This window comes from Plecotus auritus (assembly GCF_963455305.1).
Source record: "Plecotus auritus genome assembly, chromosome: 7".
NCBI lineage: Eukaryota > Metazoa > Chordata > Mammalia > Chiroptera > Vespertilionidae > Plecotus > Plecotus auritus.
Window position 1 is genome coordinate 77,000,757 of NC_137774.1, and position 14,506 is coordinate 77,015,262.

At 49.4% G+C, this 14,506-nt stretch overlaps 1 protein-coding gene across 3 annotated transcripts in view; it reads left to right on the top strand.

The window, feature by feature from the left end:
• ABAT (4-aminobutyrate aminotransferase) overlaps nt 1-14,506 on the top strand; it is an 84,885-nt gene that overhangs the window by 29,757 nt on the left and 40,622 nt on the right. For all 3 annotated transcript variants that reach the window (XM_080677105.1, XM_080677106.1, XM_080677107.1), the window contains exon 2: nt 11,899-12,011. In XM_080677105.1, the coding sequence (XP_080533231.1) occupies nt 11,942-12,011 (70 nt within the window). In that variant the 5' untranslated portion in view covers nt 11,899-11,941. The remainder of the gene's footprint in view (nt 1-11,898; nt 12,012-14,506) is intronic.

Here is a 14,506-nt window from a genome sequence, read left to right on the forward strand (position 1 = left end):
ACTCTCAAGTAATTCAGAAGATAGATGATAAGCTGATAGATAGATGATGGATGGATAGGTAGATAGATAACAGATGTGGCAGAATATTGACAATTGGTGGCTCTAGGATTATGGCGGTTGCTGAGCTATGCTTGCAACCTTCCTATAGTTTTAAAATTGTCTTAGTGCCCCCTATGTACTGGGCACTCTGCCTAGTGGTGTGCATGGATTGCCTCATTTAATCCTCAGAGAGGCCTGGGAATGAGAGAGTTCTATCATACCCATTTCCCAGTTGAGAAAACAGAGACAAAGCTAGATTCAAGCCCAAGACAAAGCCCACATTAATTCCACCATCCCACTGTCCCCCATTATTGTGAAATTACCGAGAATAGCTCAACTGTCTGGTGCCTCTAGAAGAAACATTTCTGTTTTGTTTCTGAGTGACTTCAACTCTTTCTGTTGTGTAGAGGTTAAGAGCACTGAATCTAGAGCCAGCATGGGTTTGTAAACTGGCTCAGCTACTTGATGGCTGTGTGTTCTTGGGCAAGTCACTTAACCTCTCTGTGCTCCCATTTCCTTTTGTTTCCGTAAGGGAGAATGATACTAGTACCTACTTCGGAGGGTTGGTCTGAAAATTAAAGGCACTATTAATGTAAAAGGCTTAAAACAGGATTTGGCCCAAAATGATCAGTAAATGCCTGTTGTCGCTGTTGCTGTTGTTATTCTTGCAATCCCAGCACCCCGTCCATTGATAAATATGGAAGATCTTTCTCTTCTGCACTCAGGACTGGCTTGCTTTCTAGACCTCCAGGCGTCTGGCAGGCCGCCTCTACATGGGTGCTCCAGAGATCTCAGTGCGGGGAGGGGCAGGGAGCCAGGGTGGGAGAGGTCAGAGGTCTCGTTATCCCACCTGCTCCCCAAAGGACTGCCCTCCATAACTTCCCTGTGAACCAGTCACGTGGGTGGGCTGTAAAGTCCTGCGAGGAAACACACGCCTGTTAGTGGGAGCCCACAAACACAGGAGCTCACCAGAGCCTCCGAGATCCACCCCACAAGGCTGGAACCAGCCTCCTGCATTTTGTTTGTTTTGCATTGTTTTCGCCCCCTTATTCATGACATTCATTATAGCTCCTTTGAGTGATCAAGAAAGAACCCAGGCAGGGAGTGTTTACAGATTCACTCATGGCTCCTTGGTTCTGCCAGCCAGGTATTCCCACACCTGAAAAGCGTCCTGCCCCCCCCCCCGCCCCTTCCCAGGGGGTGGAAGGGAAAGGACTGTTGCCATAGTGGCCACAGAACCTAGGCTGCCTCAATGGGACCTGTGGGCAGAGTATCCAGGTTCCCGAGTACAGCATAGTGTTGAGCCTTCTCTGAATGCCACATGGCGCTGGGTGCTGGGAGTGTGGAGACGTGTTGGTCGCTATCGAGTTATGCTGATGACCCTCATCACAATGTGAAAATGTTTTCTTTCTTTACTTATTTGTTGTCTGTCCCTTCCACTAGAGCAGAATGCAGAGACTGCTGTCTGCTTCCACCACCCAACCCGAGTCCTTACCATTTAGTATTGTATCTTCAGGCAGCCGGCCCTCAGGAAATAGCAGTGCCCAAGTACGAATCTATGAATGAATGGGTGGATGGATGGATGGATGGATGAATTAATTAATTAATTAAAGCACTTCACAGGCTATAGGGAGAGACATAGATGTGAACAGATTGCAACATTACAGGTGAACTGGAAAAGAATATGTGTATAAATTTATGGGTAATCTAGACATGACAAATGTTGACAGTTTAAACTAGGTGGTAAATATAGTCAAGTTCATCTGATGTGTTTGGAGATGTTCATTTAAAACTATATAGATTGCTAGAGAAATATAGATGCGTGGCATCTAACCCTGAGTTGAGAGTCAGGAAGGCTTCCTGGAGGAGGTGGCCAGAAGTGCACTGTGAAAAGGTGCACAACAGTTAAGGGAATATAAACAGAAGGTGGGGGCAGAAAGGGACATTCAACAAACATTACCACATGAACGATGACCTGGAGGCAGGAAAGAGAAAAGTATGTGCAGGTCAGTGTCAAGAGGGGCGGGAAGGGCAGGAGATACGTGGGGTGGGGAGGGCCGTGTGCCCAGCCAAGCAGCTGGAATTTATTTCTCAGATACTGGGGATCCAGAGAATGTTCAAGCAGGAGAGCAACTGGATCAGCTTTGTTATGTGAAAAAATGAAATTGTTTTCATTTAAAACCCTTGACTGTGCCTGCAACTCTTACCTTTTTGCCTGGGGGATGGCAGGCTTTTTTGTATATGCCTCAGGGAGTATCACTTCAGATATTTGCCTTTTTTACTCAGCAAGTTTGTTTTTCCCTAAAATGGTCAAAAGTCATGAAATGGAGGACTTTTCTCAAAGGAAAGGAAGGGAGGATCGCCTGCTGAGAGTCGAGGAACCGGGGAGGTTTGGGCGCCAACCAGGATAAATTTCATCACAATTTATTTACTCGGTTATTTGTCTCTGGGAGGACAGAGCATTCAGAAAGCACCTGATGTTTTGCATTTGATTGACGCGCAGTAGTCACGAGCACTCTGTGATGGGCTCTCCTCCCAGGTTCACGGCCCAGCTCTTTCCTTAGTACCCTATTTTGTCCTGGGGAGGGGGGGGCACTCCTTTCGCTAAACAAGCTAAACAAGGCACTGTCAGCTGCACATTCATGCTCCAGCCATCTGCCCTCGGTGTCCCAGGGGAAGACACGGCCAACCATTGTCTGGTGGATGGTTACATTTTATATTTCGGGAAATAACACGTCGCCAGATGGGGAAGTAGGACTGGACATGAGGATCTTTGAAATCTACATATGAGTGCCATCCAGGAGGCCTGGCAGTTTGGCCAGGGTCATGTGATTGATGGCCATTATGGCCACATCCAAAGCAAGAATGAGACTGGTTGAAATTATGATTTTTGGAAGCAATTAATCGGGGTGCTTTTTCGTTGTTGTATCTTTGGATCTCCCCTTTGCTGGCTCTCCTGCACCAAAATGTTTAAAGAATTGGCTAGCAGGATTAGGAGGCAAGAACAGATAGGCAAACTCCTTTTCACAGATTAATGTTAAACACCAGCGAGCACTGTCTTAAGCACCATGGAGCTACAAAGATGCCAGTCCTCTGTACCTTCCATTGGGTGGGACAGGGCTCCTCATGGGATTAGGGTGCCTGCACCCTGGAAGGGACAGTGAGGACAAGTGTTCGGGTGTAGGAGAAGTGCCAAGTGTGGGCAGAGACTGGAATTGCTCCATTAGGGCAATCATAGGCCACCTTGAATGAGTGTGGTCAGGAGACAAGGCTCTTCAGGAGGACTGTTGGTTTGAAGTTCTTTGTTCCCAGAAGAGACATGAGCTGGTCTGAGTCGTCTGATGAGGTTTCTGGGTAAGGACCAAAGCCACCAAACTGCTACTGTGCCAAGATGTTGGTCTTCAAGCCCAGACCGCCCTTGTCCTAACTTAACTCCACTGTCTCCCGCTGTGTGTCCTTGTGCAAGTGGCAAAACCTCTCTGAGCCTATCCCCTCACTTGAAAAATGGGAATAGGAACATTTACCTTCCAACATTAGATGAGTGTGTTAAGCCTTGACACAGTAGGCATTCATTCATTAAATTGTAGCAGATCCTTATATACACGCCTAAATGAAAGATCCTTTGAATTGTTGGAAAGATACTTCGAAGAGACTGTACGAATACTATCAGGCACATCCCCTAACTCTGATCACCAACACAATGTTTCCAAGTCTGCCCCTGTGCAGACCTTGAAGGAAATAAAGACCTGATGTGCTGTGTGCAGTTCCTGGGATTCTTAAGATGGGTTTTTCTCTGAACAGGAAGTGCATCTCTTCCAATCGAGTTGACCTTAGTTGTCGGTTTGTTGCTGGCCCATGGGACGCAGGTTCCAGAGAACAGAGCAGGACTTGGCCTTGTGCAGCTCGGGTTTCGGGGCTCAGCACAGGTGCTCCGTAAAGATTTGTGGACCTGAACAAACCGATTTTAAAGACCGGACCTTCTGTGGCTTTGGCCTGGGGTAGCGTCCTTCTCAAACCAAACTCTGTTCTTCCACTCCTCCTCTCTTATAGGGCCAGAAGTCCAGTTAGCTCATCCGTTCGAGGACACTTCTTTCTGAATCTTTCCTACCCCAGAACAAAGGCTCCTGTCTCACATTCAGACATTGGAAACCTTGTATATTCTTTTCCCCTTCACTTTGCTTGCTCACAGGCTGGGGGCCACCGCCTTCTGGGGACGCTGTAGTCATGCTGTCTGCAACCATAGTTTAAGTTCACCTCCCTCTTCCTGATGGAGCCTGGGAGGACAGGCAGGGAGGCAGGGTGAACTAGGGCCCAGATGCCTGAGGGTGGATCAGGAGGGATCAGACCAGCTCCTCTCAGGGAACCTGGGCCACCACACATGCCAATAGCTTTTCCCAGCCCTTAGGCTGTAGAAGAAATGCCTTCCCCTCAAGGGAGAGGGTTCTCTGGAAACGGAGACCGTGGCCTGCGAGGAGCCATCTTTCTCTGTTCTGTGTACGTTCTTCAGTTGGCCCTAACCAAGCTGAGTGCTGTATGACCTCATGGGTAGGCTTCGTTCTTCCCATTTGACAGATGAGGAAACTGAGGCCCTGATGAGTTGAACAACTTACCCAGAGTCATCAAGCTAGTATATAGCACATTAGGACCCAATTGCTGGCTCCTATGACTTTCTAAACAGCACCTCTGTCTTTCTTAGTCAACACTTGCCTGTTTCCAAGAATAGTTTTCCTCTCCCCTCATACAAGTCTTTGATGATTGTATGATGCCCCAAGAGGCAGATTATAGGAAATTAGGAATGCAAGGAGGGAGGGCTGGGGCCGAGCTGTAGAGATAGGCAGGGGAGGCGGCAGGAGCTGGGGGAGGCGGAGGGAAGCCAGGTCTGAGATAAAGCCTCTGTCCCAGCACCATCCATCACAGCCCCATGAATGGGGCCCTGTTAGTCATTGCAAAGGCCCAGGGTTCCAGCTTTATTGGTTGCCATGGCGACCCCTGGCCTTGGCAACTTTTGTTATCGTGTATTATTGAGTGTGCAGAAAAGCCAACGTTGGAACTGCAGACTGGAAAGGAATGTCCCCAACCCCTGCCAGCACTTTTGTCTCTGCCCTGAGAGCAGATGGGAGAATGAGAGAGAGCATCCTTGGAGTCCCAGAGAGGCCTGGTGGGTCCACATCTAGCCAGTGATGCCTGCAAAGATTTCATGTTCACAGGGCAGTATAGTGGAGAGATGAGTCAGACACCATCTTCATAGGCTGTTTGTGGAGAGTTTACTATTTATCCAATGATTATTTGAAGCCAGGCACTGCCCTGGGGCTGGGGATAATAGCAGGGGCCCAAGTCTCTGCCAGCCCCTGAGGTAGGTTCAAGTGGTATTATCCCCATTTTACAGACGAGGAAGCTGAGGCGCAGAGAGGTTACTTAACGTGTCCAGGATCACACAGCAGGTAAAGGAGGGTGGTTTCACAGGCAACACCCTGCACACCACGTCCTCAGGTGGCTACCATGGCTTCTTCCTCCCCGTACCTTTCAAAGCTACAACCCTCCGTTTCCAGGGCCATGGGGGCTCTGCAGAGCTGGGTCAAGTGCAGGGTCCACCATCCACCTCTTACGATGGTAGTTGTCAACCTCACCATAGGAGCTTCCCCTGTGCCCAGAACACATCCGTGAGGCTCGGGTAGCTGTTCTGGGTGGGGCCTACCATGGGTGCAGAGCTCCTGGGAGAAATCACTGGCTTTGGAGCTCTGAGGCCTTGGAAAAGCCCGTTAACTTCTGAGCTTGTCATACAAGGCAAACTCTTCAATGACAGAAGTTACATGTGGAAGGTACATGGCACGTAGTAAGTGAGCAAAACATAGCAGCCAGTCCTTTTCCGACTTTTATTCTCCCTCCAGAGCAAGCTGTAAGGGTTTATTTATATATTTATGTTTTCCCTTTCACCTGAATCCTCTCGCCCTATTGATTTAAACCCTGCATTAGCCCATCCTATCCCGCCCTCCAAATGCAGGAGGCAGATAAGAGGGAGCAGAGAGAACTAATTAGCATTTTAATTAAAGGGAGAGGGCTGGGGAGAGGTGGGTCCACCGGATGACTCTCTCTGTGGTTGGACCAGGGTGTTCAACTTTTTTTGACCGAGACCTACAGTAAGAAACAGCACCGAATGCCTGAAACAGAAACTACTCTCACTTGCCATGCACTCTGATGGTTCCTATTCTATTTCAGCTATTGAGTGAATTAAAGTTCTCCTGCAGTTCTGATAATGCCGAGGAAAAGAGTCTGTTGGATGCTAGCCTGCCATTCACAGCTGTCTAATACCTGCCAGGCTCCCATTCCAGCAAAAGCGAGGACCAGGCTGAGTCCAGAGCCTTGGGCGGCTGACTGTACCCAGCTTTTCATGTAATAACCTGCTTGGATTTTATTGCATTCTTTTCCCAGTCACCTTTGTTTGTACCAAATGAAACTCTGAGGGAGGGGAGGTTGAATAGTGACTAGAAAAGATTATTGGAAATACACTTTATTTAAATTTCAAAAGCAAATTGATTTTAAGGAAATATGGTAAGTAAATACATGATGTATGTCAGTTACGACTGTGAGAAGTCACGTGCTGTGTAATGAGCCGTAAAGAACCAAGCGGGAGACATAGGGTTTCCGAGACCAGGAGCGCCAGCACCCAGCCAGTTTCCATTCTGATTTTGGGAGTGCCCCCAAAAGCACCCCCCACCCGGGATCCCCTCTTTTCTCAGATGTGCAATCCAAGGTCCAGAAGATTGCAAAGGGCGTGGTGGGTGATCTCCCGCCACTTTGGGGGTAGGAGTAGCATGCCCAGAGTACCCAATGACTTCAGGTTGGGGGAGGGGAATATTGTTGTTTTAACACAAATTTCAGACTGGCTCACACATTACAAATTTTCTAAAATATGTTTTTATTGATTTTTAGATAGAGAGGGAGAGGGAGAGAGAGATAAAAACATCGATGAGAGAGAGAGACACCCATCAGCTGCCTCTTGCATGCCCCCAACTGGAGATTGAATCTGAAACCCAGGCATGTGCCCTGACCAGGAATTGAACCAGCAACCTCTTGGTGGGTGGGACACCTCTCAATCTACTGAGCCACATCAGCCAGGCCGAGCTCACACATTTTAATATGAATCCTCAGATCTCCCTTAAAAGGCTGCTGGTGCTGTGCCCATTTCACAGCTCAGACGTGGTGAGTTTATTTGCCACATACATTGACTCTGGGAATTGCGCTGAGCTCAGAAAAACCCAACCCCATTGTCTCAGGGTTTACACTTTTCTAAGTGCGATTGGAGTGTTTCAGGCAAGAGAGTGAAGTATGAATTGTTCTTTAAAAAGGTCGGTGACCCAATAGAAAACGGATGGAAAGAGAGCAAGAGAGGAAGCCGAGGGGCCACCGACACATCATTGCCCTCGTCCAGGCGAGAGGCGGTGGCAGCCTGCGCCAGTGCTGTTAGGGACTTGCCCCCACGCACGGGGGCCGCAGGAACCCGGGCACCCACCTCACATGCTCCAGCAGCTCTGCCTTCCCTTGTGGCCAGCTTGCATCTGAGGGGCTGCAGAGCACGTCCCCAGGGAGAGTCTGCTGCATGCTGGGCCCCTTTCCTCAGCGACCCCAGAACCTGCCCCTTAGCTTCCCTTCCACCACTCTACCACTTCACGCCCGGGTCCTTGACCATTCCACGTCCTCTCACCTCCGAGCCTTTGCTCAGGCCTTACCCCCCTTTCTTCCGTGTCTTATTGACATCGTAACTCCTGCCAGGATGAATCTCTGTGTGTTCCCAGGGCACCTTGCTCATACCAGCAGATAGTCATGATTCCATTATTCTATTCTGCCTTATACAGAATTAGCTGTTGACAGTGAACTGGAAAATGTTTATGTACTGGACATATCTTCCCAGGTAATTTTAAGAATTTATTGGCATGATGGGTACAGCCGCCTAGTATATTAATTTCTCCCATTCTCCCCCCTCACTCCTCTGCCACTAAATTATGAGCTTTGGAAAGAGAGAGCGTTTTACTAGTACTCATCCCTATTTCTCCTGCGTCTAAATAATGCAGTGCCTCACCTGTAACTGGAGCTAATCAATCTTGCTGGTTGAATTAATGGGCCAGAGGAAGTGAACAAATCGCATGAACTCTTCTGATGGTTGGGAATGTGTGGTGATGAGAATTAATATCTGATGGAGGTCAGGTTCTGTTATAAGGTCAATTTCACCTGCGGGCCACCAACGTGTCACCGAGAGATATGTCACAAAGTGACGTTTCGTAATTGAAAGTGTGCGATGTGACTCCCCCTTTTGCAGAGCATTCAAATTCAAGTACTCTAAGATTCTCGAATTTTTAAAAAGCCTGGTTAATAGAAATGGAACTGTGTGGAGTCAAGTGCTCCTGTTTGAGACAAGTGGTTTTAAATGAGAGCCAGCAACTGCACTTTCTATATAGTTACCGTGCTGCTGAATTAACAGGCTTGCCTTGAGTTGAATATTCTGGAATAGATTTAAAAAACCCCTTGAGTTTTCAAGGAAAGCGTATGGTTTCCAAGCCCTGCCTTTCTCAGTAATATTTCCCTCTGGTAAAGGGCAATACAAATTTTTTTTAGAACAAAATCATTTGTATTCGTCAAGCTTCATATCCGTTACAGTTAGGTGTTTTGTTATTTGCCGAATTAATTGATGCGCTATAATGAATGGGCTTTGGGGTCACACAGTCCCACGCAATCTTCTGACCTGACCCAGGCCAATACCATAACCCCTTCCAACTTCCGTCTCCTCATATCTGAAATGCCTGCGTGGTTGAGCGGATTGAGGGGGATATAGTGCCCTGCAGAATCTCACCCAGCAACCTCACACCACAGCCACTTCCACCTGGAGCAGTGGTCGGCAAACTGCGGCTCGCGAGCCGCGGTTTGCCACTCTGTGACTAATGAGTTTGCCAACCACTGATTTGGAGGAAGCCCCGGTCCCCCAGAGAGAGGAAGGTTTTCTGGCCCTGAAGTCTTTGTCCTCGGCTGCCCTGCGGGGCCTTCCTCCACCTGCGGTGCTGAGTGGAAGAGGCACTGTTACCCCCAATGCGCTCCCAAGATTTGGGGTTGTCAGTCTGATACTCTAACCATGCTATTAGCTGGGTTGCTGTTTGTAAGCGACAGAAATCCACTGAAGGTGATGCAAGCAAGCCCCAGAGGAGGGAGGGTGCTTTCTGACGTTCTTACCAAGACACTATTAAGGTGGGAACACTTTTCCCTAGCTCCTGATGTTTTCTTCCACTTGGAGGGGCATCTGTGAGCCTAACACTCCTGGCTCTCCCTGCCCTCACCCGCTCTCCCCCAGGGAAAAAGGGACTCAGGTTCACTCATTAGTTCAGGAGTGAGTGATGCAGCCAATGCCAAGCTGGGTTGCAGGCTTGACATGGAACCAACCAGTCCCCTAGCTCCAGGACCCACTTCCTTTCTCCAGCGCTGCTTCTCTCTGCATATTCTTCTCCATCCAAAGACCCTGTTTGAAAGCTGGCTGCTCTCAGCGGATTGAGGGGAGCTGACCCACAGCTCCCTGGACTGTGGCCCAGCCCGGTCCAGTTCACCTGGGCCAGGGGGTCCCACAGAACAGACATGGCTGTCAGGTCTGCACCCCTGGTGACGGGGGATGGGGAGTTGTGAGAGTGGGGAGGCATGGCATGCTGCACCCTCCCCCCTGGGCAGGCTCCGTTGCCTCATCTGTGAGATCAGGTTAATGATGGCAGCCACCTCCCAGGGCTCTGAGGATGAAATGGGATGGTATCTGCAGCACCAGCCTGCACATAGAATTTCTCAAGACCTGATCATGGTTACAGGACAAGGACTGCAACTATCTAACTGACCCCTGCACCCAGTGCCCAGTGGAGGATCCGCACATAGTAGGTGCACCATGAATATTCACAGAATAAGTGAATATCCTCAAGTCAATGCCTACCACCTCCCTCCTTCATTCACTCTTTGCTTCTAATAATACAGCCCGATACCTCATTAGCTGTGAGGGCCCTGGGTTGTAGGTGCTGCCACCATTATCCAGAGCTCAGTGCCAGACTCCCACGTGTTTCCTCACCGGTGCTGCTAAGCCCACGTGCACGCGGCTTTCTGAAACCAACCATCACCCTTCCTTGTTCCTCTCTGCACAGCGGGATCTCTCTGGATCTGTGTCCATCGCCTCTAGTTGATGCTTCCTCCAAGCTGTCATCGTGTTGGTGCTCAGTGGAGTACTTCGTTGCAGAATGAGTGGATGGACATCCAGGCAGTGTTTGGATTCAGTGTAGTGGTGAAGTCTGCTGACTCTGTGGCCAAACAGATCTGAGTTCTGTCTTCAGAGACACCACTTAACTTTGTGCCTCAGTCTCCTCATCTGTAAAAAGGGGACACTCAGCGTTGTTTGGGTGCAGATAACAGTGACAAATATTAGTAGTCCTGTATGCAAAGCGCTTAGCACCATGTGTGATACACAGAAAGGGTTTGGGAAGCAGGGTCCACAAGTAGTAGTGAGAAGTGAGCGCTTCAGTCATTGTTCTGAGATACAGCACAATACAACTGAAAATACAGGTTCCAGATTACAAAGCAGGCATTCAGCAAGAAGACTCACAAACAAAAAGATGCACAGAGAGCATGTTTGAATGGTGACTTGGAGGGGATGTGGGGGGTGGGGGGGGGGGCGGGGGAGGAAGAGGTGATTAAAAAAAAAACAACAAAAAAAACAAGCAAACAATGGGGGCTTGCTCCCAGCCCATGATGCAAAAGGCAACCAGCAAAGCTAAGCTCAGGTATTTGGGGGCACGACTCGGGAGCAGTCTGGAGGGAATCAGCCCCCCGCCCTGTGAAGTGGGAGCTGAGAACGCTGACTCCTGGTGCTGGGTAGGCTCACTCTCCAGTCTGCCCGGACGGGTCCAGGTTCAAATTGGAAAATCCCACATCCCGGGAACCCTCTCAGTCTCAAGCAAACGCAGGATGGTTGGTCACCCCCAAAATGGTCCACAGGCTCCTCCCCTGGTCCACAGGGTTCCCTCGCAGCCCAACGCCCTATAGTCTGCGTGGGAACAAGGCAGAGGGAGCACCCGGCCTCCCACATCGACATCTGTTCTGAAGTTTCCTCCGTCTTGGTCCTTCCATCGTGCAGAGCACAGACTTGTTAGCTGCCCCAGGTGCTCACCTGCAGCGGCATCTCAAGCCAACTCTACCCCCTCTCCATTTTTCCACCTAGAAAATGGGGTGATCATCCCACCTGGTGTTAAAAATGAAAGGGCCTTTCAAAGTGGGAGGCAGACAAGGATGTATTTGAAATCAATAAGAACAGCTATTCGGGACACACCCACAGATTCAGGAAGGAGTGCTATAGTGTTCCAATTCGGAGACCAAGGCAATGGGCATTTACGATGGGGCACGGGGACAATTGCATCAGTAGAAGGAAGGCATTTCTATTGGCGAAGAATGTTTTTAAGTTTCAGTCTGGTAGTCATATCTGCTTTCTTGGTATCTTTGCAAGCAGTTTTCTCGGGAAACGGGGTTGCTTCCGTCTCCATCCAAAGGTTATTGCATCCCGTTCTAACATTCCAAGAGTTGAGGCATGAGGCATGCAAGGCAGTTTCTCTGCAAGGCAGGTCCGGCTCCATTTTAAAGTGGCTCCACTTAATTTTATTTTATTTTTTATTTTTTGACACCGGGGTATGGTCAAGGCCAAATGAAAATGATTTACAGTGTGTATTCCGTCTGAAAGCAGAGGGTTTGATGTCAGAAGCACCTTCCACACTCTGAGGGACATGGAGGGGGTGGGATACGGGGCCGGAGGGGGCGTGGTCTTCGCTGGCCTAATTCTGCTCCTGGTTCTTTCAGGGGGAGCGTGTGAGGGCGGCCTCTGTTCCCGAAGGAGGGGATCATGGCCTCCATGCTGCTCACCCGGCGGCTGGCCAGCAGCTTCCAGCACAACTGCCGCCTGCTCGTGCCCGGTAAGTTCTGGGGGTCGTGGCGGTAGCAGAAGGCGTGAACAAGTCTAGGGATTCTGAGTGGGAGAGTCCTTGGGGACAAAGGCACTGGCCAGCCAGTGCTTCCAGGGCTGTCCCATCACCCCCATAAAACGGTCCCCATCACCCCTTACGCTTCCCCCATCTTTGCTGCCAGGCAGTCAGCTCTGCAGTGGGCAGGGAGCTGATCCTTTCACTTGCACAGAGGTGGTGGCCCCAGCAGCTAGAAGGGCCCAGGCTGTTCCCACAGGGACCATCAGGCAAAACACACAGCTCCAGCTGTGGCCAAGAAACAAAGAAAGTAACAAACGTCCTTGTAATTGATGTAACGGCTAGCTGTGCTGCACTGGCACTGGACAGGAGGCGGCGCCCTGGAATGTCCCACCCCGACTTCCCGCTCCCTCACCTCCCACCCCCTCACCCACCGCCTGCTCATCTGCCCTCCGGCTCTCGGAGGCTCCCCTTTCTCTGCGCCTCACTGAGTTCAGGCAGCTTAGCCAAGTGAGCTTCATCAGCAAACACCCTGCTTGCATGATCTCAAGAGGCCCCCCTCCCAGTGGTCCCAGGAGGGCAGCAGGAGTGAACCCCATTTCACAAGTGAGAAAACTGCTGCTCAGAGAAGCAGAGTCACTTGCCCAAGGTCACACAGCCACATGGATCCATGTGGCTCTGAGAGGGAGAGGCTAGCAGTAACCTCCCTTCGCACACTGTGTCTCCAGGCGGTCCCCAGTTCTCTGGGAGCCCCATGCTTGTCATCACGGTGTCCTCTTACTGTTGTTGGTCCTGTCTGCCTTCTGGAGGCAAATGGCTGGCGTGTCCTTGGTTTGCATGTTTGTATCCTGGGTGAGACGATGTTTGCTCCTCTCCCGGAAATATTAGCATGCTCTCTACTAGGATGATTTTAGGTATACAGAGAAGTTACAAAGATAGTATAGTACAGAGAGAGCCCATACGTCCCTCACCCAGTTAGCTCCTCGTTAACATCTTACATCACAAGGAAGCTCTTGCCCTAGCCAGTTTGGCTCAGTGGATAGAGCATCGGCTCGCGGACCAAAGGGTCCCAGGTTCGGTTCCTGTCAAGGGCATGTACCTAGGTTGCAGGCTCGATCCCAGGCATTGGTCGGGCACATGCAGGAGGCAACTAATCTATGTGTCTCTCTCACATCGATGTTTCTTTCTCTGTCTCTCCCCCTCCCTTCCACTCTCTCTAAAAACCAATGGAAAAAATATCCTCAGGTGAGGATTAACAAAAAATAAATAAAAATAAATAAATAAGTAAATAAATACAAACCAAGGATGTTCTTGTCCCAACTAAAAACCTGACCTTGGTACATCACTACTAATCGAACCCCAGGCTTCTCTTTGGATTTCACCAGTTTTCCCCTTGCTTCCCCCTTTGTCCCAGGATCCAGTCCAAGTTTCCACATTGCACGTGGTCACATGCCCCCCGTCTCCTTGCTCTGTGACAGTTTTGCAGTCTTTTCTTGTTATTCTCCACCTTGGTAGCCTTAGTAGGTTTGGGGGATTTGTTTTGTTTTTTTTTAATCATAAGAGAAGCATGTAAATGCTTACCCATTATTATGTGAAAAGTAAAATGAAACCAGAATAATCCAGGTCTAGTTTGCACCAAGTAGGAGGGAGAGCTGTGGGCATGGAAGATTCATTCGTTCCGTAACTAATACTGTGGAGCCACCTCCTAGGTTCAGAGCGCTGTGCTGGTTGTTGAAGATACATCAGAGAAAGAGAGCCCCTGGGCCTCCAGCCTGGTGGCACACGTGGCTCAGTTTTTGAAGGTCATTCTCAAGGGCATCTGAGCCTTCCTCTGGAGGAATCAAGGAAAGAGCAATGGATTAAGACTCATAAGATTCGGCTACTGCAGCCTTGGGCAAACTACGGCCCACGGGCCGGATCCACTGTTCTATCCGGTTCTCTTGCTCTCCCCTCCGCTCCTTTACTTTGAATTTATATTAGTTCACACAAACACTCCATCCATGCTTTTGTTCCGGCCCTCCGGTCCAGTTTAAGAACCCATTGTGGCCCTCGAGTAAAAAGTTTGCCCACCCCTGGGCTACTGGCTTCATCCACCACCTACTAGCCAAGTGAGCCTAAGCAATGGGCAGAACTCCAAGCCTCAGTTTTCCCATCAGGAAATTGGGGATGACCATGATAATCCTCCCTGCTTCACAAGTTACTTGTATCTAAAAAAATGGCTCCTGTGAAAGCACTTCAAATTCATATTTACAGTAAGGTGGGGAGTGTCCTAACTCCCATTTTACAAGCATGAATATGGAGACACAATGCAAAAAAATAGAAGGGGCTAAATCAGAGTTAGCTCTGCCGTTTCTTGGCTGGAGTTGAATCTTTGGCACACTTATGCCAGATTCAGAAACTCAATGAATTTTTTTTTCTTTTGGCCTATCAATTTGGCATATCTATTATGATTGATAGATGATGGATGGATAGATAGATAGATAGATAGA